At 45.2% G+C, this 26,999-nt stretch overlaps 1 protein-coding gene across 1 annotated transcript in view; it reads right to left on the bottom strand.

The window, feature by feature from the left end:
* eya1 (EYA transcriptional coactivator and phosphatase 1) overlaps positions 1-18,153 on the bottom strand; it is a 37,297-nt gene extending 19,144 nt beyond the window's left edge. The window contains 9 exon segments of the mRNA XM_056299273.1: positions 2,393-2,472; positions 3,288-3,431; positions 4,221-4,407; positions 6,138-6,220; positions 11,530-11,667; positions 12,575-12,720; positions 13,119-13,185; positions 15,467-15,544; positions 18,030-18,153. Of these exon segments, the coding sequence (XP_056155248.1) occupies positions 2,393-2,472; positions 3,288-3,431; positions 4,221-4,407; positions 6,138-6,220; positions 11,530-11,667; positions 12,575-12,720; positions 13,119-13,185; positions 15,467-15,544; positions 18,030-18,153 (1,047 nt within the window).
* Positions 18,154-26,999: the final 8,846 nt, after the last annotated feature.

Below are 26,999 nucleotides of genomic sequence, written 5' to 3'. Positions count from 1 at the left end.
TCTCCCGGAGCGACTGAATCCTCCCCAATTAAACCTAAACAATCAGTCAGTGAGGGAGTTAGAATATAAGCAGGCCAAAGGGCCAAAGGGCTGCTGCTGTCACTGCTCCAGCACCACCTGTCCCGGGACGTCAGTGCCATCCGCATGGGCGCCAAGTCCCCCTCTCAGCCCCTCAGCCGCCCCCACCCCCACCCCACCCCACCCTACCACCGCTCTTAAGCTCGAGCCCCAGCCGGCCCAATTGTAGCACAGCTGGCCTCAGCCATCAGCTTTATGGGGGCGAGCTGCCTTGATGCCAATTAAGAGAACTGATAAGCACAGTAGTGTGTGTGTGTGTGTGTGTACGTGTGTGGGTGTGTGTACATGTGTGGGTCTGCATGCATGGTTGGTGAGAGAGAGAGAGAGAGAGAGAGAGAGAGAGAGAGAGAGAGAGAGAGAGAGAGAGAGAGAGAGTGAGAGAGAGAGAGAGAGAGAGAGTGAGAGAGCGAAAGCTCGTGTGTGTTTGTGTGTGTGTGTGTGTGTGTGTGTGTGTGCTCACTCAGATACAGATCTATTTATAGTGGACTTAGAGCAGCTAGGGGAAAAACACACAGTTTTGTAACTTTTTGTTTATGCCACTGTGATAGGGATAGGAATGACATGTATGACAGACAAGAAACGGGTGGGTTGGTGTTTGGGGGGGTGGGGGCAGGAGGTAATGGGGGGTTGTGGGGGTGTCTGCTGTCTGACTCTATTGCGAGGTAGTTTACAGATCTGCGATTGTGATAGGCTTCGAGAGGAGTGCTCCGTGGTAGGCTGGGTGTTATTGTGTTTCCTCACAGCCCGGGCCTTGATGATAATAATATTGCTTTGGAAGGATTGCATCAGGAGGTTAGTGCTTGACAGAGACCGAGACTGAGTGAGGGAGAGACTGGGACAGGCTGTGGGGGGAGAGGGAAGGAGCAGGAAAAGAGAGAGTGAGAGAGCCTTTAGCGGCTGTCACGTCCTATATGATGTCTGACGGAGCAGGCCCTTATGGAGTCAGGAGTGTTTCCTGTTTCAGAGGGGCACACCGGAGGACCCTATGTGTGTGTGTGTGTGTGTGTGTGTGTGAGTGTGTGTCTAGGTGGGTGGAGGGGCTGGAGAGGCCCTCATCTCAGAACCACAGCTCCCTAAGCCTTTCTCTCTTTACCCAGCATGCAGGGCTAAGGATAAAGTAAATAAACAGTGGAGGGTCGCGGGGCAGGCCTCTTTCACCCCCAAAACAAAACACTGCCCCCATCAAACACCCCCTCATACCAGAACAAAGCTACAGAGCACGGGCCGCAGACACTAAGCTCGGTGACATATGAGAGCCAATATGTCATTTTCTACATCAAAAAGAGAAAACTGAACACCCAAAACAACCAGGAAAAAGAAATTCTGTATTCTAGACTAAAACATCAACACTGACCCACTGCAAGGAAAATACAGAATAAAATAATAATAAATGCATGTTTTATATATCTACATATATACACACACACACACACACACACATATATACATATATGGATGATGCACACAGAGGATTCTATATAACCTATGACCTCAACTAGGCCATGAGAATAGGGGATTGTCTTATTTCCCAAATTGTTTGTTTTGAAAGTTTAAATTTAGAGGAGGCAATTTATGCAGCATAATAAATAATAAATATCAGAGCCTGGAAAAGTAAACTTCTCATGTTTAAATGAGCATATGCAACAACACGGGAGCACAAAATATGCTTCCCAAAACAACATGTTTTATGTCAGTCGAGCTTGCATGATATTCAAATGTATGTATACACAAGCAATTTTCCATATTAATATCAATAACAACAAAGAAAAAAAAGACTTAATTTAGCCTTAATCAAGAAAAGACTTAAGGGGAGCTTGCCTTTCTGGTTTTGACCAAATTACATTTGGTGGTCTTAGTCTCCTGCCAAGTTCTCCTGGGAAATCTTTGCTTGAAAGGGCCGGATTGAGAAGCACTTAATTAAACTAACAATGTGGCATTTCTGAAGGAGAAAGGAACACTTAAGATGTGTCAATAGACATCCAGGGTGCAACTGTTGTGAGCCCCTGCAGCCGAGCCCCGACCAGCCCCGCATAGCTCCAACAGCTGCAGCGAGCAGGCAAATACTTCCCAGGCCTCATTGGGCCTATTTAAAAAAGAAACAATTATCTGTACATTGAGTTCTGTTCTATCTCTTCATTATGAAATCAAAGCCGAGTGAAACCTATCCTCCTCTCGCTGGCCATCCACCCCGTCCAATCATTTTGTGTGTGTGTGTGTGTGTGTGTGTGTGTGTGTGTGTGTGTGTGTGTGTGTGTGTGTGTGTGTGTTTTGTTGATGAAGTGCACGGCTACTGCCAAAGTCTGATGTCACTCACCCGTCCATATCTGTTGGCGTAAGACCCCGTGAGCAAGGAATGGAAAACGATGATCGTTTCATCCAGGTCCCAGATGAACACTCGCTGGAGACATGAGGGAGGGGGTATGGGGCGGTTGGGTGGGTTTGTTGGTGGGGGGTAAAGGCAAAAAGAAAGAAACAAAGGAAAATAAGAGAGAAAAGAAGCAAAATCAATGGTGCACTCTGTAGGCCTGCAAGGTGATCCGCCCTGGTCAATAGAGCAGGAGTGTGTATTTGTGCGCCACAGGGACCCAGATCCATTTGCTTGGGTTGGTCACCGCAATGCTCCCTCCCCATCAGCCCACCGCACGCCATCCATCCACTGCCCCTTACATTAGAGCAATCAATAGTGACAAACTAATTAACTAGATATGTTAACATGCCATGATGTCAGCGCTGTAATGGGTGCTATTAACCGCTTTGAAATTAATATCATATTAATGAAGAGCTGCCTGGATCACCGTGGGTTTATTTTGACATATGGCCGCTATTTGACATTCATACACACACCAAAGTGTTTCATGGCACACGGTGTAACAGTCCCGTTGTGACTCACAACGACAGTCTGTTTGGCCTCAGAAGACGAGAATACATTATTCAATCCCACGCTGACTCGATGCACCGAACGCACTGTTATCCACGTACCTTATACTTTATTCATAAGGCGTACATGAGAACTTAATATAAGATATTTATTTTGTGATGTCATCCCATCCAAAATGCATGAGTACCCCATTTATAGTTAAGGAATCAAATCTTTAAGAATTAATGCCCATCAAGTGTTTGAGCTGGTGTGGCAGCCATATAGTAAGTGGATTAGCATGCCTGTGCCTCAGACAGGGCGAGGCCGTCTGTCGCCAAGGTAGTAGGCTCACCCTACCTCAAGTCGGAGTCGGGCGGCGGTGATGGGTTGTTGTTCCTTCTCCCCCGGCCACGTGACTTTCCATCCGAGGCCCGGCGCAATCGATCCGAATCTGAATCTTTAATGGGGGTTGATGGACTGTGGATGGTACTGTACTCTACTGAAACAAAGGAAAGAGGGAAGAAGGGAATATAAAAAGTGTGCACCAAAGATAGGCTATCTTTTTGCTTCAAGCCAAGCTTAGGTGGCCATTTGTGTTATTGACTACATACCTCGACGATTAAGCAAACCTTTGAGTAAAATTATCAAAAATTACTAAATATTGACACCATAAGAAAATGTAACGCTCCTTAAAACTCACTGAGTTCAATGCCAGGCTACAGACAAGTGAGGGATCAACACAAAACATATCGCAGAGGAAAAGTACAGATGTCACTCACGTTTATAATTATGTTTATTTGGAGCCTAATGTCTTCAGTATCGACTGATGACAATTTCAAATGCAGTTATAAATTCTGACCGGCTTATAAATGATATCATGAATGCACTGTTGCCAGACAACGCATTAATGTCATGAGCAATTATGGGATAAAATCTTTTTCTGTATTGAGTTTACACTTCATTCTCTGTGCTTGTCACATGTCAGCATGTTATTCCTGATGCCCGACGTGATACCCTAAAGAGCACTTTTACACCAAGCCAGACATCTGTTGCATATGAGAAACACGTACGTTGTCTTTGTATGTTTTTGCATGAATCTGTACCTACGTGTATGACTTAATATATTTACATTCAAACTTTAAATTGAGGTGTTTTATCTGGCGCTCTTATCCAGGTTAGGGTTAGAGTCTACATCTCGGTTTTTGCTTGGCATCAGTGGAAGGGCACATGCTGCAGCACACATCGCTATAGCTAGGATCCAAATCCTTATGTATATGATCTGTACCTGCTGGGTTGTCCGTGAGGGCCTGGCTGGTGATACCAGAGGGGGGCTCCTGAAGAGTGTAGGTGGCGGTGGTGGAGGGCGTGCTGGGGCTGGTGTTGTTACTTGTCATGTAGGGCGAGGTGTAGGGTGAGCTGTTGTAATACTGAGCATACTGGCCCTGCCCAAAGGCTGGGTAAGTGGGGTAGTCCTGCAGTGAGAGAGAGAGAGAGAGAGAGAGAGAGAGAGAGAGAGAGAGAGAGAGAGAGAGAGAGAGAGAGAGAGAGAGAGAGAGAGAGAGAGAGAGAGAGAGAGCGAGAGCGAGAGAGAGTCAAAGCAAGGTCAAAAATGATGTTTCCATCCATCTTTCAAAATAAATCCTGCGAATTTAGGTGCATTTCCATCAGGTCTGTTCGAAAGAATCAAAGCCTCAACGTAGGCCCACGTGTCCTATGTCATACATCCTTAGGGCGGCACAGTGGCCCAGTGGTTAGCACTGTAACCTCACAGCAAGAAGGTCCTGGGTTCGAACCCCAGGCCGTCCCAGGTCCTTTCTGTGTGGAGTTTGAATGTTCTCCCCGTGTCTGCGTGGGTTTCCTCCGATTTCCTCCCACCATCAAAAAGACATGCATGTTAGGGTAAATACTCCTGCCTTTGCCCCTGAGCAAGGCAATAGGAAGGAATAACTGGAGTTGGTCCCCGGGCGCTGCAGCTGCCCACTGCTCCTATACAATAGGATGGGTTAAATGCAGAGAACACATTCATTGTAAACGAACAACTGTACAATGAACAAAATAAAGTGGCTTTCTTATTATTATTATTATTTAGACACCTAAAAGAAAGATGGACCAGTTAAGATGACAGAAACAGGTGATCATAAATTCTGTTTGCTTTTTCTTAATTCGGAAAATGCAATTCCATTGCAATGTATTGCATTTCATTATATCAAATAAACTTTGATGCACATTTTGAGGATTTTAATGATAGTTGCCATTTCCATCAAGTTTTTTTTTATTCATTCATTCATTATCCAAGCTGCTTATCCAAATTCAGGTCGCGGGATGCTGGAGCCTATCCCAGCAGTCATTGGGCGGCAGACGGGGAGACACCCTGGACAGGCCGCCAGGCCATCACAGGGCTGACACATTCACACCTAGGGACAATTTAGTATGGCCGATTCACCTGACCTTTGGACTGTGGGAGGAAACCGGAGCACCAGCAGGAAACCCACTTTTCCAAGGGGCTATTCTTTATTATTTTTTTTCAAAATCAGAATCAGAACACTATTCATCCCCGAGGGGAAATTAAAATTTGCATAGAATTTGCATAAAAATACTTGGATGGAAATGCGGTTTTTGAGAGAGAGAGAGAGAGAGAGAGAGAGAGAGGAGGGAAAATTTGGCAGTCAAAGAGCGATAGACAGAAAGATGGATAGATAGAAAGAGAGGCAGGAAGATGAAGTACAATAGAAGAGAGTGGGAAGATTTAAAGGTAGAAGGTGGAGGTAGAAAGACAGACAGCAGCAGATAGGGTGGGGGGGGGGGAGAAGAGGTATGGCAGAGTAATGTGAGATATGCCCTGCACCACTGTTGCTACTTTACAGTGCAGATTCCAAAACATAAATGCAAACACATGTCTCTTCTGCCCTACATCTGGACAGTGATCTGTCTTGGTGTTTTTTTTTTGTCTTTCCATTTTCCGTCTGTGGCATAATACAGATGTGTTGGGGGAAGCAGATAATCCCTGTCTACAAAGGTTTTGACATCCTGAGTGATTCATGTTTGAATCTGTCACGGATGAAATGCTACATATTGACTATGCATGTTTCAGAGAGGTTTCCAGGTTGGGCAGAAGTCTGTAGTTTTGGATCATATGGGGGCGATCGCTCGAGCGACTGGTGAATCAGCAACATGAATGAAAAGCAATTGAGAGTACGGCTACCTGTTGTGTGCTGTTGAATCCAGTTGAGTTAGTCAGAGAGTTGCTGCCCGCATACAATCCGGATGTTGATGAGAATGTGCTACCTGGAATGGAATAAAGGAAACATAATAAATTCACATTTTTATCATCTAAATTAAGCTACGTCTGTCCCACCTTTTGCATTTGGGAAGGTCATGCACTTATCTTAAAGATCTGAAACAGTATATTTTCAGGGTTAAAAAAGCCGTGTATTGAAACAGCTATTTGTCCTGGTGAATGGGGGGGGGGGGCGTTAAAGACTCCCACAGTAGCCTTATCTCTCTCCTCTTCCTTACTTATCAGTGATTGGATCTGTCCTGATGAATGATGAGGGAAAGGGGGGTGGGGTGTGTGTGTGTGTGTGTCTGTGTGTGTGTTTGTCTGTGTGTGTGTCTGTGAGTGCTTCAAGGTCCCACAATGTGAGGAGCACAAGAGTCTGTTGTGTGTGAGCTGGGTGGAGTGGTGAGCTGGGACTGTGTGTGTGTGTGTGTGTGTGTGTGTGTGTGTGTGTGTATGAGAGAGAGAGAGAGGGGTGAAAGAGAGCGGTGAGAGAGAGAGTGTGTGTGTGAGAGAGAGGAGGGGGTGAGAGAGAGGTGAAAGAGAGAGGTGAGACAGAGAGAGAGAGAGAGAGAGTGTGTGTGTGTGTGTGGGTGGGCGAGGGGGTTGCACTGATATCCCTGCCCCAATGAATATGCATCATCTTCTTTCTCGCTCAAAAGAAGCACCTCTGGGCTAATGAAATCATTCAAAAGGGGCTGATAGCATCTAATGGCTTAATAATATACATGTCATGAGTTATGGAGGCTTGGAGAGCGAGAGAGAGAGAGAGAGAGAGAGAGAGGAATGGAGCGCACAGAGGGCCCCCAGGGGCCTGACTCCCCTTTCAGGCAGCCCTCCACCTGTACTCTCATGTCAGGCTGGAGAACAGCAGGAGCAACTCCAAGGAGATCACAGACAGACAGAATAAGAAGGACTACCACAGGGCTTACAGAAAAATATAGGCGTGTGTGTGTGTGTGTGAGAGAGAGAGAGAGAGAGAGAGAGAGAGAGAGAGAGAGAGAGAGAGAGAGAGAGAGAGAGAGAGAGAGAGAGAGAGAGAGAGAGAGAGAGAGAGAGAGAGAGAGAGAGAGAGAGAGAGAGAGAGAGAGAGAGAGAGAGAGAGAGAGAGAGAGAGAGAGTTCTTGTTCAGCTTCATTTGTACGGCCCAAGGTAACAGTAAAGTTGGGTAGGCGATAGCTGGTCACATGATGTCACAGTGTCAGTGCAGAGAATACTGTGGCTTATATATTATCAGTCAAGTCAATTTTATTTGTATAGCCCAATATCACAAATTTGCCCCAAGGGGCTTTACAGCAACACAAAATCCTGCCCTTGGACCCTCGCATCGGATAAGGAACAACTCCCTAAAAAAAAAACCTTTAACAGGGAGAAAAAATAGGAGGAAGGCTCAGGGAGAGCAACAGAGGAGAGCTCTCTCTCCCAAGATGGACAACGTGCGGTCAGTCTACCTGTCAAGGTCTCAGATAAGTTACTATAGTCTGACCAGTGAGCTTTTGTTTTTTCTTCCCCCTTTTTCTCCCCAATTGTATCCGGCCAACTACCCCACTCTTCTGACCCATCCCGGTTGCTGCTCCACCCCCTCTGCTGAACCGGGGAGGGCTGCAGACTACCACACGCCTCCTCCGATACATGTGGAGTCTTTTCACCTTACAGTGAGGAGTTTCGCCAGGGGGACGTAGCGTGTGGCAGGATTATGCTATTCCCCCCAGTTCCCCCTCCTCCCCGAACAGGCGCCCCTACCGTCTAGAGGAGGTGCTAGTGCAGCCACCACGACACATACTCACATCCGGATTCTCACCCAGACACAGCCAATTGTGTCTGTAGGGACGCCTGACCAAGCCGGAGGTAACACGGGGATTTGAACCGTCGATCCCCATGTTGGTAGGCAATGAAATAGACCGCCACGCCACATGGACCCCCTTAAGACCAGTGATTTTAAAGCTGGTTGTTGCAAGTTTTGCAAATATGACCCATGGGCCTCAATCTGATCCTCAAGAAGAGGGATCCATACATCCACGGGGAGACATTAATGAGAGCTACCGCCATGCTCTTCAATTACTGCCACTCCGGCTCTGTCCTGCAGCCGCCCAAAAAAAAAAAAAAAAAAAAAAAAATCAGCTTCCATAAAAGTGAAAGGGTAGATTAATTTACTGTTCTTAAATGGGGGCATAATTACACCTTTGTTCCCAGAGACAAACAGAGGGAGTTCCTTTCATCCTCCGGTCATTGGCCCCTTCAGGAGGGCCCTCCCACACCGTGACAAACGTGAAGCAGCTTTCAGAAAATGGGGGGGGGGGGCCTCAGGAAAGTGGTGCGCTGAGGGAGGTGAGGGAGAAGCAGACGGGACAGGCCTCAAGTTAGAGCCCAGTGTTCAACCCACCGGGTTATACAAGCAGCCACCGGCCGCCACTTTTTAGAGACGCAAAACACCTCAACATTAAGCAAGAGCCACCATTTGATTGTGTCGTTTCTCTTTGTCCCCGACATTCACGTTGAGACCTATTTCTACTTCCTTTTCCACCGTGGCCTCTGCTCAGGGGGAGGGGAAAAAAACGACTACTCCTTCGTCGCCTGGTCTAATATTTCTGTTCTTGTAAAGGAAATTTTAAAAGTTTTGTGTGCCTCTTCACAGATAGTTCTGCACCCAGTGAAAGTCCGACAAAACAGTAAGAGAGACAGATGGGGCGGTAAGACTTTTGAACGACAACAAATTAGCCTGATGCGCAGTTCAAAAAGCCATAAAAGCGCTCACTCACGGGGTTGGAGGGTTACTCTGTGGAGAACAAGGGCCCACATAAAAGCCACGGGGACCCCTGCTAGCCCAGCGAGAGTGGGCCCATACAGTTGGGGGGGGTGGCGCTGGTTGTGGCAGTGGGGAAAGAAAGAGGGGCGGGGGCTCTTGTGGTTCCCCCGGGGGGCATGTTTGGTCTCCTTCCCCCTGTCCTGCTCCAGTTAGTTCACTCACTCAAGAGCAGACACCCCCCCCCCACCACCACCACCTCCTCCCCCTTCCCTCCTGCCTTCTGGCCCTGCAATTGGGAGTCCATTTGCTTTGCTTGATCAGTCCTGTTGCCATGGGCTATGTCTATCATCAGTGCACAATATTTGTAGCAGAAGTTTGTATGCCCCACTTGGGAATAGGCTATCAAGTCCAGATGGGGCGCTGCTTTTAAAAGGCGGCCCCCAGTCTTCAGCTTCTTCAACTCACGCTGCCACTGGAACAGAACGCTGCAACCCAATTATTCACCTAATTAGCATCTGCTAGGTCCCACCGTCCGCACATCTTATTTTTCTCTTAAAACACCCCGGATAAACTTCAGGAGGAGGACGAGGCCAGCATTTATTTCCCGACAAGTCCGAACAATGTAAGTACATAAAATGCCACAGGGGACTCCCAACATCAGAGCCCACAAACATGCCTCGCTCCCCCTTTTCAGTTTAGTATCGTGCATTTAGCATCCATACAAAGCTCCATGGCATTGGACATAAAAGCAAAGAGCAAAAAGATTAATTTAATCGTCGGCACCCTTGACAGCTGGCCACAGGCTGGTGGCAGGGACACTGAAGAGAGGGGGAGTATCAGATGTAGTAAAAGGGTTTACTGTATGGTTTGGACACCCAGGCCTAAGGCCCCTCTCCCAGGCAGATCAATAGGCCAGAGAGAGTAATGATGATGGTGTGGCTAAGGACCAGAACCAGAGTTAGACAACCCAGGCCCAGCATAGTGGTCAATCTGTCATCTAACATGGCTGTCAGTTACTAATGCACTTAACGCTGCATAGAGCATCGGATAGCCAGAGACGTTAGAAGAGGAGAGAGACAGCGAGAGCAAGAAAGCGAGAGACAGATACAGACAGACAGCAATAGAAAGAGGAAAAGAGAGACAGAGCATAATACTCAGAAGACGAATGGGCACATAATGCTGTCAACGTGAGTTAAACCACCAAGGCCAGGAGAGCAGCTTGTATATTCTGCCTCACATGCTCTCTCTCTTGCTCTCTTTTTCCCCTCCATCCCTCTCTCTCTCTCGCTTTCCTTTTCCAGCCTCTCAGCAGTGTGCCTGGAGAGGGCTGCAGATCTCTGGCTGTGGCCAAATGTATTTGGTTAAGAGGCGTGGAAAAGAGGCTGCCCTGTGCAACATCTGCTGCTGGGCCAGCGTTATTTATTGTGAGATGCTCTGAAGGCTTTTCAACAACATGTGGAGATGTTTCTACTGTCACACATTAGACAGCAGAGGAGAGAACCCAAAGACCAGACTAGCAGTTCGCCCACTTCCAATACCGTGGTGCAGGTGTTGCACAGAAACAGGGGGCTTTTTAATCCATGACACAGAAAAGGCGCGTAAAAGAAACACTACATGGCAGCCGGCCTGGCCTACATTTAAACTGGCCTGACACAGAGAGAGAGAGAGCAAGAGAGAGGGAGAGGGAGAGAAGAGAAAGAGGAGAGCAACAACTCATATTTATCAGTGTCAAGGCCATAAATCTCCATGGTCTCAGCTCTTAAACAAATACAAATATGATCACAGGGAGAAAAAAAACAAAGTCCGGAGTGGTGAGGGGGAGGAGGAGGAGGAGGAAGGGGGGGGGGCACAGCCGGTGTCTTCTAAGTGCCTGCCATTTTTCCGTCTGTGTTGATTCGTTTTAAAAGGAAAGCGAGCGGTCGTGGAGGTTGCTCAATAACGGCTGCCCGGATTCAACCGTGAGCTTCGTGCTGGGAATCAGTCCCTGGCTGTGAGTGTCCATTATGCACAGATACCCACTCCTCTAACCTCCTTTAAAAGAGAACGAAATCAAACTAGCCAAGATGAGGTGAACATAGGGGGGAGGTCACAGGGCGGGAATACTGAAACGATTAAATGGAGGAGTGAGATGTGAGGATGAGCTACAGGATAAAATAAGGGATTAAAAAAAAGTGGTAAAGTGAAAACAGAGGGGAGATGAGTCACGCAAGGTAGACAATGAGTACTGTGGTCAGACATATATACATAGAGAGAGAGGCGGGTCTTCTTCAGTGGGTGGAAAACCCAACCTCTGCATACAAACACACAAACCACCACCGCCAGATACACGTGTGTGTGTGTGTGTGTGTGTGTGTGTGTGTGTGTGTGTGTGTGTGTGTGTGTGTGTGTGTGTGTGTTTTGTATGACATTAGCCACCCAATCTTGATCTTGATCTGCAGTTACAATGGTTTAAAAACGATAACTTTGCAGTTTTAACAGCTGGAGGAGAGACTGATAGCATCACTGCCTGGGTGACTTGTGAATGGAAAAAGGGGACACGATGGAGACGCAAATCCACTATGGCGTCCTTACCTTGCATCTGATAGCTGTAGGGAGCCTGTCCTGTCTGTGGCGTGGTGAAGCCGGAGCTGTAGCTTAGGAAGCCCGTCTGTCCTGGGGACTGGGCCTGGCTCAGACCCCCCTCCGTCTTTATGCCTGCCCACAATGGACCTAAATCAGTTAGTGACACCAGATCGGTTTGATGCACAAGCAACAGTCAACACATAGGTTTCAATTACACTGGACACGGCAAAGGGGACACGAAGCCGGCTGCTGTGCTTTAGCGAGTCATACGAATTGCGAGGTTATGATCACCGATTGTCTGATAGCCGATTATCATTCTTGTCAAGTTGTTCAGAAATATCAGCTATCACCGGGTTTATTTCTGCAGGAGGACACACTTTGCTGACAGATATGACCAGTGACCGCTGATTTAATTTTTTGTATTATCACTTCTTCAGAAAGACCATCTGTGTAGACGTTGATAAAAAAGTTACACTGGCTAATATCTGTGAGGAAACCCGCCCCTTTGGTTAGCTTGAACCAGTCCCAGCATACTTTCTGTGCAACAGTATGTTTGTTAGCAGTTTGCCACCATTCAAACAAACAGTGTAAATTCCTCGTCGAATCAGAAGGTCTCTTGGGGTGAACGCGCTCCGAAAACTCAACTTAAATAAAGCACGCTGTTTGCAGTGTAGTTCATGGCTCTCGCTCTCGCTCCGCCAAAGCAAACCAGCTTTTTGTTTGGAAATTTATATCGCTAAATCATTGGGATCTGCTTGAACAGCACGATAAGCAAATTCTGTTTTCTGGCATGAGGGACAGCGTGCCGGCACTAAACAATGACTCAGCACTGCCTCTGGCCTTGCACAAGTGTGGGAAGAATATTTTGTGTCTTAAGTAAGGTATGTCGCGACATTCAGGGACCAGAACGAACAATATTATTAATTACTTCTCCCCTCCCAACAACGTATACGTAATATAAATGTTATCTGGCCGCAGGAATGCTGAGACCACAAGACTGCCGACCAGAAATCCTTTAGTACAAAAAGAAATGGATGTGATAGTGAGATCCTACCATAGGCTGGGATACCATAGGGCTGGCCGGGCTGGGGGTAACTAGCATAAGCTGCGGCCTGCTGCATTCCTGTGGTGTACTGCGTCTGCCCATACGCAGCCATATTTTGGGATGAGGGGGTAGGAAGAATATGTGGATATGTTCTGCTATTTGAGAAAAGAAACAAAAAAGAGAAGACATGAGAGAGTCAGGCCGGGGAGACGGGGGACTGCATTTTTACCCCAAAAACCACAACAAAAACTTTGCTCGCTGACAAATTCTTCGCGATTACGCTACTTAATCTCAAATACCAAGCCAAGCTGCAGGAAAGATAGCATCGACTAGCTGATATACATTGCGAAAGAACAATAAATGGCATAGGAAATTTTTGCAAGATAATAATTACAACAGATTTTTTTCAGAGTGCACAAGCTGCAGACATCCATACAAACAAAGCCAGCCGTAGAAAAAAAAATATCCCGGAATCTGGCAGAAGGATCTAATTAAAGATCCAAATGAAGTTGGATGCTGCTTATTTTTTAAAGAAAACTAAAAGAAGGCTTACTTGGAAGGGTAAATCTGTGGAGAGAACTGGTGAGTTTGTCTTGGGCTGAAGCCACTGGTTCCAATAGCTGAGCAGAGTTAAAAAGAAAAGAGGCAAGTACATATTTAAACATTAAGGAATAAGGTAAATATTATCTTTTGCCAACAGAACTGCTGGATCCCAAGGAAACAGTAATTGCATTGCATTGCATTACTTTATTTATTTTGGTAACCTTATTTAAGGTTGAAAGCCAGAGAGCAATAATGAAGTAAAATAATCAGGTGAAAAAAAAGTCTTTTTTTTTCTTCTTCTGCTGACCGGCGCATCTACGAGATACTTCTGGTCTGTCATGACAACCGGTGGTATAAACACACGCAGTTATGGACCGAATCCGTCTCGGCCCCGTGGCTCCGACCGCCCCGGGCCTTTAAAGCCACAACCGCATTGGAAGTGACATCACTGATTGCAGGTAATGAGCGCTACCGCATAATCACTCCCTCATTAAAAAAACCACTCATGTGTGGTTCCACAGAAACTCTTAACATGCAAAACACTCGCCGTCACTTGCAAAAATAACCAACAGAGATGCACTTGTTTCTGAAGCCGGAGATTTCTGGTGCACATACAGCACAACATTTTTTTTTTTTATAGCATTTTTGCATCTTTTAACACCATTTCGTTGGTTATAACAAAGGAAACCTCAAATCAGTGCTTATTATGAGGAGTGATTAAAGTGCCCCAATTTCCATAATCACATATATAAATTGTGTGAAGTCATAATTACACATTTTAAAAATTAATCTGACTATATTTCAAGCGTATAGAAAATCCAAGAATGGGTATTACTTGATAGGTATTTCATTTTGGAGCGTAACTCATCAGTGTCAGATGCCAGTGAGAATACAGCGCAGCAAACAGACGTCTGCATTCTGCCACATGCATGCTGGTTATGCTACAGATAGTTATACGAGCAGGCCATGGTCACTTATGTGCCTAACTGCAGCGGATTGGCACAGCTCTGCAACATCTGTCTAATTGGTCGTGACATGTAAAGTAAGGGATTTGGTTGCGGGGGGAGTACTAACTGTATGTAACTGTACGCTGTAAACCCTCACACACGTTATTAATATTGAACACTTTTCCCACATCGGCAGCACCTGCCACCGCACAAAACCGGCCCTTCTGAATGGAGCTTTGGGTTTCCCCACGGAGGATACGGGGTATAAAATTACTAAATTTCATTAATATTGTCAAAGACAAAAAGTCATAGCAGTGATTTATGTGCTTCTAGCGTAAAGGTATCAAGTACTTAGTTCAACAGTCAAGGAAATAGGGAGAAATTAGCAGCAAGACAATACTGCGCACAGTTGCTTTGGAGAGAGTGGATCGACCGGCGCACAGATAAAGAAAATCTAGCCACACGGCGCGGCACTGGAGACACGTAACACAGAAGTGAACTCGCACATTTGGAATCGTCCCCTTTTTTTTTTACATAAACCAAGCATGCTGTATTCAGCATGTGAACCGTACACACACACACGCACACACACACACACACACACACACACACACACACACACACACAGTGAGTGTGTGTGTGTGTGTGTGTGTGTGTGTGTATATAAATAAATAAATAAATAAAATATCAATTTATTCTATTTTCTTAAATGCTGATTATTCCCTGAGATTCTGATTTTATTCCTTTATTGATTAATTAATGACCCTGTGTTAGTGTTTGTCTGTGTGTGTGTGTGTGTGTGTGTGTGTGTGTGTGTGTGTGTGTGTGTGTGTGTGTGTGTGTGTGATGTTCCTGTGCAGACAGCAGGGTGTGAAGGCCCTGCCACTGACAGGGTAATAAGGTAACAGCCCGTGGAGAGCTAGGGCCACTGAGACGCCGTGTCACTCCATTGGACAGACAGCCACAGTGTATTACCGGTCCTAACTCAGTCCTCACTGGCATGGGAACTAGCAGAGACACCCACACACACACAGACACACACAGACAGACACACACACACACACACGAACGGACGCAGGCACAGCACATAAATATGCTGACAAAGGTAAGGTGGAGTCTTTCTTTCTCAAACACTCACTGACACCCACTCAACACACACACACACACACACACACACACACACACACACACACACACACACACACACACACACACACACACACACACACACACACGATGTTGGTGTTTTAGCTGAAGGGACAGTTCCTGAGGCCCAGCTTATCAGTCACCCATCTCTGAGCTCATCTCTTCACTAATCAGTTCTGCAGCTGTGTGTGTGAGAAGCAGCCAGACACACACACACACACACACACACACACACACGCACATCGTGCCCCATCTCCCCACTCACCTGATCCTGAGAAGCTTTCTAGAGAGGCGTCTGCTACTGAGGTGGCGATCTCGCTGCTGCTCATTGGCTCTGTTTTAACTGCAAACAAAGAAGCCACATCATCACCCAGAAGCTACCGGATCAGAGTCCAGTGAGCACTTCCAGACCAGGGTCACAGACCTGCTGCACACTCTCACGCTCACTGAAGACTGTTATGAAAATACAGCAAAAGTTACTCCATGTTGTGTAAAAACACAACTAGGGAAAATGTTCAAGGACGAAAAGGGGTCGTCATTAAATTTCTCCACTAGGGTTTCCCTAATATTAATTATGACATTTTAGAAATTAGAAATAGCAATGCATCCATCTTACTAATGAAAAGACTATTTTAAAAAAAATATTTATCAGACAATTAGACTGAGTGTGTAATTCACACCAGACATATGAATCCTCACTATTCAGCCTGCAGAATAACTGCAAATAATAACTATAACAATACTTTCACTTTTATTGTACGGATGAGTTGGTGCTGGCTGTTATTCACTCATGCACTTTCATAACTTATTTTAGCAATTTCATTAAAGCAACATATATTCGAGGGTTAGCCCAACAATACATTTTGCCTACCAACAAATGAGCATAACCTCTGAATTTATCATGTATAATAACCACTATTATGGCTTACCCGTGTTTAAATGTAGCGCCAGGGAGAAATAAGCAAACATAAGTCAGAATCATTTTGTAAAAAAAATAAAAATTCAATACGTTAAAAAGCGCCCCGCATGGACGTGCAAGTACGACTGAGACGTCAAGACGGTATATATGCTGTATCAGATCTTTCTGGAGGCCAGTGAACGCTGTTTGACCTTGGCTCCATTTGAACAGCTCCAGCGATAGCTCTGCAAAGACAATTTCACAGCTATCTGACAGCTCAGGAATCTCTGAAATCAATCCATTTCACTTCAGGCGGGCTGGGGGATTTTTTTTCTTTCTTTCTTTCTTTTTTTTTTTTGGCAAAACAAATTCAAAATGTGGGCAAGGGAGTCATGCTCGGTGGAATCCCTCATGGTTGAAGAAGCCATTTGCTGTCATGTTTTACATGTTTCCGCTATGCTTGTTCTGTGCAGAAACATATGTTGACAAGGAGCGCTTTTTTTCTTTTCTTTCTTTTTTTTTTTAACAGCACACCGATGAAATAATAGCGGCACAGTGCATGCACAAACTAGCACACCGTCAGGTCACAGAGAACACAATAAGCACTGTACTCAGCAAACAGCATGGGACGTCCAAACGAAAACTGAAATGCACAATATGCAAGTCTGCAACTGACCATTCACTGACAACTGACTCAAAACCCATCCAGTTTCAAACCATGCTTCAAAAAAAGAACCAAACAAAACACCAACGAGTTTCCAAATGAAAGGCACAATAGTTGAAGCAGCTTCTTTTTTTCTTTTCAAATTTTGCAACAAATGGACCGAGGGACCTTTTTTTTTCCTTCTAGAAAAATTTGAGTTTCTCAAGACACCGAATCTCTTGAGCTCAGTGGAGAGTTCGAAAAAAGGCAAAAGCGACAAAGGGAGCTTTCTTTCTCGCTCTCTCATTTCTCTTTGCATCCAGCTGAACAGAACACCAAGTATTGTCCTTTCATTGTGTCACCGGTAGAAGACAAACCTGCAGTGGACTGTGAGTTAGACCCTAACAACCAGTCTGCAGTGGTAAGCATTGTGATGTTATCACCTGCAGGGGAGAAAGCATGGCAGAGAACACATGACAGTCTGCAACGGATCCGCATCCGCAGCTCCTTTGTCAAGCTTAAGAGTTAAAAAAAACCCAACAACAACAAAAAAGTACACCCACAACTCTGACCGCAAACTAGCTTTGTATGACGATTATACGACACGTTAAAGAGGGGACATGTTTCGTGACCTGTGTTGGTTTGCGACATGCGGCGTGACAGCTTGACTAAACAAAGGCTCGGTTTTGAGAACAGGCGGATCACCTGAGTACACAAGTATGTAAAGTTCTGACCTCACACAAAAACATCCTTTTCATGCGATGGGCTTTTGAATAATTGCAGGAGTTAGCTAAATAAACAGCTGATATTCTCCCTCTCTCTCAAAAAAACAAAACAAAAACAAATCTACACTGGCACTGGATTGTATAAGCTGTAAATGTTGAGGGAGCAGGTACAGCGAGCCAGAAAGTTCCAGAATAATCTGCATTGCAAAGCTGTGCAAAATCTAATTTAAAATAGGTGCAGCTCCTCCCTATCGCCAGACTGGTCACGTAATACTATAATACTGCAAATCTATATTGTTATTACACCTTTCGGAGACAGAAAACAGATCACATTTTCAACGCAATATCACCTGTATTAGTTTCATTGCTATTCGAGGCCTTCACAACTTAACAGATTCATAAACACTGCAGAGGATGCACCTCAAGGTTAAAAAGCCCCGCTTCTCTTTCACTATGGCTGAGAACTACAGTATCCGCCAACCAGCCATCCGTCACTCGACTTCTGTATTTAAAATAGCAAAGGAGAGAGAGTGATTAGAGAGGAACGGCCCCGTGCACATACCTTCAGTGCCATTGGGTGTCATGGAATTGTTATTGATATGGGAGTTGTCGAGGTTGGGACCATTAGGAGATTCACTGCTTCCACTTACTCGGCTGTGAGGACTGGCTAGATCCTGCATTTCCATAGACCTGACGAGAGACAAACAAACACACACACACACACACACACACACACACACACACACACACATACAGACAGACATGTAAGCGCACACACACACATGCATGCATGCACACACACACACACACACATCGAAGTGTGTATGCATAGACAAGAAGACAGACCAACACTTGTGTGCGCGCGCACACACACACACACACACACACACACACACACATATATACACACACACACACACACACACACACACACCACGTTTAATTTCACAGATATCAGCAGACATACTGCACTGCTTCATGTCACTGATAAAAATTTCCACAATGATGAAAATTCAAAAATAACTAGTTAGATGCAGACTATTATGTAAATAAGGAGCTGAGCAAAAATCGAAAATACGTAGCTATGTAAAGTTTTATTTCATCATTACAATTTCAGGGAATGCTACTTTATATGCTATGAAATTGAGTTCTGATGGGAAACAAAATATTTAAGAGAATAAAAAAAAACAAATTTAGTGTGGTTATTTCTGACATTATGAGACAAAAGCTCAAGCGACAAAAATACAAAAAAAAACTATAGCATAATCATGCTATGCAATAAATATTAATAATTTTAACTGCTTTTTCCATGTTTGCAATTAAAAAAACCCCAAAACAAACAAAATTAGATGTTATTGCATTGCATGACGTTAACACGGATGCAATACCTCCAATTCACCTTGGTGCACGTTGCAGGGACACTCGCCCTAAATGCATAATATAGTGCATGGCACTGCAGACTGTTAGCAGATGTTCCCTAGTTTGGGGCTATGGTTAATGTGCTTGTTAAAAGCGCAGCACTCTGCCTGATTGTCAGCAGCGTCCATGCCTCAGTGATGGGGGGGGGGGGGATGAGAAGCTCATGAGGCATTTGTTTGCTCTGGCAAGCTCCTTAATTGTTGCTGTGTTTATCCTAAAGACCACGCCACTGAAAACATTATTCTATCTGCTCACTCGCGTGCTCGCAGCATTTGATCAAGCGTAGACAATGGAGCAGAAAGGCGGGCACGAGTGATTTGAAAAGTTCGGCCACAAATTGTAGCCCTTATTTGTCTTTGCCGCTCCGCATAATACAATAGTGACTTAATGAAATTACGACCAAAATGATTTTGTACATTACGCTGCCATTTCTAATTAGATTTCGACTCCGGCTATCTCTGCTATCGATAAACAGTGGGCCCTCTGTGAAGGGCCTTAAAGTTAAACGTCTGAGCGTATGTAAGTGCTATCAGATGGCATGAATATGCCAGACTTGCCAGATAGAAATATTGAATTATGATATGTAAGTATTGTATTTAAGATCACATTATGATATTAGGAAATTATGCGCAGTATGTGGTTTGGTAAATGTGTTCACTTTCAGCGTCATATTTATGACTAAATGATTCACTCGAAAACCATTTTCATGCACCGAGTTACGAAGAAATAATAAAAAAAAAAGGAAAAGAAAATCTGAAGTAGCAGCAGAAAAGGCAGAGCAAATGTTTTTTTTCCGCACAAATTCCATAATGACAGCTGCATTGTCTTTTTTTCTCCCAGAGGTATATTAATTTACTGCTCTCCAAAGAAAATCACACCATACAGGCATACAACAACACACAGCAACAAGTACACACACACACACACACTTAAGTCTTCTATTTCCAAGTCCAAATCCCCGCAAACTGACAGTAAAATATTGCTGTCCTGTTTCACGATCACAATCGTATATCTCCGTTTCTGCCAAGAAAACCTCCTATCCCGATAGCTGTCAGTGACGAAGCCTCCACTATCTCCAACCAGACAACCCACCGGGCCGAGAGCGGCTGACAACTCTTATGAAGACGGTTTTAAGATGTTTTTTCTTCTTTTTTGCGTGTGTGTGTGCCATTCAGATAGACCTGCATCTATCTGCCTGATGCTGCTTGGCAGCAGCTCAAATCTGCTCTTACCTGGACGCCTTTGAGTCCTCCCAAACCACACACTCCCACTCTCTCTCCCCCTCTCTCTCTCTCTCTTCTCTCTCCACCTGCCCCAGCGGAAACAATGTCACTCCTTGTTATTTCAGCTCGATGTCACAGTCCCGAGCCATCCGTGACACAAAAAGCGGTTGTCTGAGAAAACATTATTGTTATTCTGCAGCAGAATGGGAGGAGAAGGGCTAGCAGGGGGAACAGAGGCGCACATTGTCTCTCTCCGGGGCTGCGAGTCCTGCTCCACTGTTGTTTCCTCCTGCAGGTCCTCCCTCCTCCCTAAGCAAAGGGGAGCACGGCCAAATGACGGAAAGGTGATTCATCATTGGTCTACGACAGCTGCAAACTGGATTAGCCCTCCCCCAATCAACATGCAAAGCGGCTTAGCCAAGGTAAGCAGGAAGGGGAGGGGGGTAGGGGTTTGGGGGGGGTGTACTTGCGAGAGGTGGTAGGTAGTGGGGTGAGGGGGTTGGAGATAGTTGGAGGGCGGCAGGGAGGGGGGCAAGGGGCAATGGGGAGTAGGGGGTGGGCGGTGGTGATGGTGATGGAGGGGGTGGGCTTGAGGTAGCCTGCTTGCTGCTGGGAGAAAGATGGGACTTGTTGAGCGGAGGCAAGTCGAGCGTGACACCCCTAGCATCTTCAGCAGATCTTTCATCTGCAATTGACACTATCTGAAATTTATCAGCACTCCCCCTAGCCGGCACACTGACAGCTCCTAATGACCGTCAGGGCTGCTTCCCGCAGGCCTGCCACAGCCCGGGGCTACAGCACAGCAAAACACACCAGCTCTCAGGCCCCGCAGCCCACTCACAATGGAGGAAACAGGAGAAAACATAAGAGAGAGAGAGAGAGACTCAGTAGAGACAGATCTCCTCTGCTCAAACACCAAAAATCATACTAATGTCTTTTTCTAACACTCACATACTCTCACACACATAACTTATATCTAGACGTGTGTGTGTGTGTGTGTGTGTGTGTGTGTGTGTGTGTGTGTGTGTGTGTGTGTGTGTGTGTGTGTGTGTGTGTGTGTGTGTGTCACACACAGACTCACACAGGGCACTTTAGAGGCCCCCAGATCAGTGGTGCATCTCAGACAATGAAGGAGACTGGAAACAAGAACACGGAGAGCATATGGAGCCACATATGTTTCCTATGACGCTACGAATGCCTCTATTACTCTCCTTTAGCTGACAGTTACATTTTGCTGTCCACTCCCGCTCGGCTCGTCTCTCTCCAAACATCAAGCAGAGTCATATACTTGCCTGGCTATAACACTATATTAGACCTGACTCTGGCCCACCACGGGAATACAGGGTCCAAAAAAGGTCAAAGGTATTCAACTGGTCAGGAAGAAGGAAAAAAAAGACATATAAAGTCTTTTCAAAAATCCTGGCATGAATTTTTAATGGCTGACTGTTTACATGAGCCAGGGTAACCTGAGCTGCGTGGTCTTAAGGTTTTTTTTTCCTCCTCGTTTTTTTTTTTTCAACAGGCTTTGCTCTTCGCACCAAGGCAAAGCCTTCATGAATACCATTCCAGCTTTACAATTTGCCCACTTTCCCGTCACTTTCAGGTCAGCCATCTTAGCAAAAATAACCATTGTATTTCATCCTCACTTTAGAAGCCGCAGACAAGAGCCATGCGTCCTGCTAGGCCTGGCTGTTAAAATATGAAGAAGGGATGTAAAATACTGGGATGTCAATGGAAAAAGAAAAAAAAAGGCCACAGAGGTAAAAGCTATAAAGACGAAAGAGAAACACATTTTGCCACAGCACATTAACAGCGATCACAGAGTCAAAGGAGGAGGAGGGGTAGAGGAGAGAAAGCGAGTGAGCGAGCGAGAGAGAGAGAGAGAGAGAGGGAGAGAGAGAGAGTGAGAGAGAAAGGTGTGCAGTGTGTGGTAGCTGTTTTTTTCTGTTCATAGCACTGAAGGCCTACGAAGGGCTTACCATGCTGATGTTTCAGTCATATCCAGCTCCAACCTGCCAGCAGGTGATACAGACCAGGTGAAGAGAGAGAGAGAGACAGAGAGAGGGGGGGAGAAAAGAGGGGGGGGGTTTAAAAGCAAAAGCAAGCCCTTCCTCTGCACTGCTAAATATTTATTGTTTAAAGAAGAAAACCCCCTGCATTCACTGCATTCAGCATCTCTGATGTGCTTCTTATAGCGCAACCTGAACCGCCGGCTCTTTGAAGCTCGCAGAACAAAGCCAGGTGAGATGAAGCGTTGGAAGTGTCATCACAAAAAAAAAGAAGGGAAAAAAAAACACACAAAAAGAAGAAGAAAAAGCCACAACACGCTTCACTCACAGTTGTTTGCAGACCCCTTTTGTTTCACTTTACTTATTTCAAGACGTGCATTTCCAAAGGCAAACACAGACACAGATAAGCCTGCAGAACCGACCCTCCTCTGTCCTACAGGCTGGGGACCTGTCACTAAAACACATCACCTGTGTGAATATATATTTGTATCTATATCTATATCTATATCTATATATCTCTCTATATATATATATATATTTTAGAGTTGGTGTTCATGTTTATGTCATTTGCATATAATATCAAATCTATATCTACAGAAAGGTTCAAAACTGTCCTCCAACTAGAAGGGCTCATGATCAAATAAAAGATGGCTGTGAAGTGACATATGAGACATTTGGACAATCATCTTGGATGCCATGTTTATCCCCCCCCCTACTCCCTGTGCCATATTAAACAGATATTAATTTTGCATGAGAGGGAGCCCGTTGTCCTTTTGAATTGCACCGGCTATGTCAGGCATGTGTTGTGAGTTACACGTTTTGAAAAACAATGCTTTAATCAAAATAACTTTAAAACAACTAATCCCCACTTAAGCTGGTCAGCTGAATCCACATGGTGGCCCAGGAAAAATAAATCCACTTGCAAAGAATGTGGATGCACACAACAATTGGACACAGATGTGAGTGGAATTAGGCACAGTTTACAAAATGCTACACTTCACTTGTGTCTCCATACGTGGCCGAAGAAATGACGGCTGCCAACAAACTGCAAGACTGATTACTGGTTGTTTCCTTTCCTCCTCACTAAACTGGGTCTTCAGGAGCAAAATAACTGCTGCATGCTTTAAATAAAATCCACTGACCGGACACATGTGCAACGTCACATATCACCGAACATGAAGAAAAAAAAATCTGAAATAATGCCAATTCGTAAAGGTTATGTTTTCACTAAAATCTCTGATTTTTTTACTCCTACTATTCTTATTTCACTGTTGCTTTGTTATTATATTGAGAAAGTTTTTTACCTTAAGAAACAATATTTTTTTACATAAAATTTGAACATTTCAGTCTCTCTGTCTGTATATATAAATTAATATATATTTATATAATAATATGTATATGAATGAACATGCATATATATATTATATTATTGATTAAGTGTGATTTTTAAGCTCATCATTGTACAACAGCAACCTGTAATGGAAGCTCGCGGTGCTTCACACACTTCTCGAAACGCCGTACTTATCTGTAATTAAAAGTGTAACGCTTAACAGATGTTGCTTTTCTTGATGTGCAATTTGTCTCTCTCATTTGGCTGAATCTGACATGGTGCTCCAGCAATCCGCCCAATAGCTACATTAAATCTGTTAATACTGTGCTCTTCAACCCTCCAAATCATTTCCAGAAGGCCAGTTCACCTTTGAGGGCCCATCAAACAAGATTTAAGGTGGACGTTTTATCACACCCTGCCGACCACCGCGACCGCCGCACACCGGAGGACGGCTTAGCGCCACGCAGGATCAACGTGGGGCCACGACTCTGTCCAACGATGCCATCACGGTCATCTTTGGGACTGCTTATTGTAATTGCTTAAATCTTCATGCGGTCATCTGTGATGTTATATGCACGCTCTGCAGAGTAAGCAGAGCGTGCATATAACTTTTACTCCGCTAAAATCCCAATTAGGGTTCAGGTAAAAAAGAAAAAAAATATATGACATTTTTATAATTTCAGAAGATTTAACATTTAAGGGGGAGAAAAAAATCTTCACATAGGCACAACACAAATATCCTTCTCAGTAAGCGTTGTGTTTTGACTTGCAACTCGCTGGCTTCCTTAAGAGTCCTGCTCTGTGTCAACGCATCGCCATTTACAAACAAACAAGCAAGTGGGTATTAGAGATGGAGGAGCCTGTAAAGGCAATCAACAGAGATCTTCAAAGCTCATTTCCTGCTCATTCAGCAACATATTCCAGATCCAAACAGTGGCGTGTTAACAAAATAACACCCCACAGTATTTAGTAAACAACCCCAACCCACTAATCGCCCAGTAAGGGCTACTAAAGAGGAGGTCCTCTATTTCCTTCTCTCTCTCTCTCTCCCTCTCTCTACCTTGCTCTGTCCCAGTAAGGCTGTATCAATTAGCCCTCTGTGTCTTTCACCGTCTTCAATTGCCTATTCTGACAGAGGAGGAAGAGGCCTCGGCCGGCTGGACACATCCCCGCGGAAGGCACTGGGCCCTGGGCAAACAATGCCTCTGTCACCGACCGCCGGCCTGCTTCTATACATCAGGCTGCAGTGGCTGCATGTGCACACATCCCGCTATGCAGCCAGCCCAGCAGCACCCTGGGCGCTCCCTGCGCACGCCTTATTAAAACAAATACACGGGGCAAACAGCTCCAGATCAGCCCCGCTCATTATCTGTTAATTGGATAAATCGGAGGTTATTGTGTGAGTGAATGGCCGCAGCAGGCGGTCAAACCGCACGGCCGTGTTTGTCCCTGCAGAGAGGAGGCCTCGCGTCGAGCCGCCCGTCTGGCTCATTTATTGCATCCCAACCTCTCTATTTTCCCTCCTCTTTCATCCTCAAACGCACTCCGCGGCGACGGCTTAAAAGAGGAAGCGGCGCTTGCGCACGACGGGAATGACATGATGAAAAGGGAGAAGGTGAAAAGGAAAACGAAACACAAATTTCAGAGACGAACTGTCACACACACACCACACACACTTGTACACACACACACACACACACACACACACACTCGTACACACACACATGCATGCACACACATGCACGGACACACACGCACACACACAATAATTACCCTGACGTCCATTGTCAAATCCGCGATCACACACACACACACATACACACATACACACACACACACACACACACACTCACACACACAGGACATTAAACCAGAACGTCTCTCAATTAGAGTAACTAGTGGTCATATCCCCAAGTCGCTCATCTCCGCGAGATTTATAGTAGCGTCTGAAAGGGAAGCGCGGCGAGGCCGGCGGGGCGAGACGGGAGGCCTGTTGTCTTGGTCAGACGAGGAGGCTCAGAGCCTCTCAGGTCTCCTGCTAGCATTCCTGGCCTCAGCAGATGGCATTAGATGTCAACTGCTTTGGCCGTGTTGCTTTTTGTTTGTTCTGCCAGTCAAAATGGGACTCCTGCAGGGACCGGCATGTTTTGCTTGCCAAATCTAAAATGTAAACTGGGTCAGGCGAAAAGAGGGATCCTGCACGACTGCGCTAGGAAACGGGGTATGACGATATTTCGTGACAGCTTTCGAGAGGCGTATTCTTCTTCCCAAAGCAAAAAGAAAAGAGAGGTTTGTGATTCTGATCTCGACAAAAAGGAAAAGGCGTCTAGAAGGTCACGTTTTTAAGAAGGCTGCAGAACAGATTTTAATACGGTATTACTATAAGGAACCAGTTTAAATCTGAAATATTTTGCACTGCGAGCACACACTGTGTGTTTTAATCGCAAAATTTGCAGTTTCAACTATTTCACTTAAATGTACTCATATTAAATTTGTAAAATTATTATTCTGCTCGTTTTATGTTGAGGATTTTATTTTGAATAAATGAAATGAAAATTAACTATTTCCTGAGTAGCATTTATCAGGTATATTTATCTTTAATCATGTTAATTAGCTCGTCAGTACTAGATAATGCAATATCATATTTCTTTCTCTCTCTTTTTTTTTTTTAAATGCCGTAGTCTAAATGAAAATGACGTCTTGGGACCCGTCTGAATGTAAAGCCACGACAAGATCAGTGCCCAGAATTGATCTGTCGTTCTTACTGATGCACAGACGTCAATGCTTTTAACTGAGAATTTAATTTCGGCCCGTATTAAAATAAATTAAGAGCATGCCAGCGTGTGATACAAACGCTATTTACGCCTGCCATGATTCCCTGCTCATGTGTCACAATAAAAACAGCCGACACGGCCGGGGCACAGTTCAGAGAAACAGTCAGAAATCACACGGAGAAGGACGAAGCGCTGGAAGGAACAACGCATGCAGAGTCCCGTACAAGTCCGAGTCATACTCACTACAATAATGGTTGAATCTCCGTGCGTTTTGCTCCTATCCCTTCTTATATTTTCTGCCTGGCTTCTGAAAGTCTTCTACGGGGGGGAGATGGTTCAGTCCAGCCGAGCAGACACACAAACAAGCAGAAAAAAAAAAACTTTCTCAAGGAAAAAAAAAAAAAACAAACAAAAAAAACAAAACAACAACAGCTCTCTAGGCTGTTGGCGGGATCTGCAACGCAACAACTGAACCCTATGAGGTGACTTTTTTCTTTTTCATTTTAAGTGTTGGAACCCATTGGAGCCCCGCGTGGTATCTCAAGAGACCGAGTCCTGTAGTGAGAAGGAGAGTTGTCCGATTACCGCTTCAGGCAGTGACTAGTGAGCGTCTGACGGAGAGGGGGGAAGAAAAAAAAAAGAGAGAGCGAGCAAGAGAGAGAGCGAGAGAGAGAGAGAGAGAGAGAGAGAGAGAGAGAGAGAGAGAGAGAGAGAGAGAGAGAGAAAGAGGGAGGGAGGGAGGGAGAAAGGCAGCGAGTGAGGCAGAAGGAGAGGGAG

This window comes from Lampris incognitus, chromosome 19 (assembly GCF_029633865.1).
Source record: "Lampris incognitus isolate fLamInc1 chromosome 19, fLamInc1.hap2, whole genome shotgun sequence".
Classification (NCBI taxonomy): Eukaryota; Metazoa; Chordata; class Actinopteri; order Lampriformes; family Lampridae; genus Lampris; species Lampris incognitus.
Note: the sequence above shows the minus strand (reverse complement) of the source record. Positions and strands in the feature narration are given on the sequence as shown.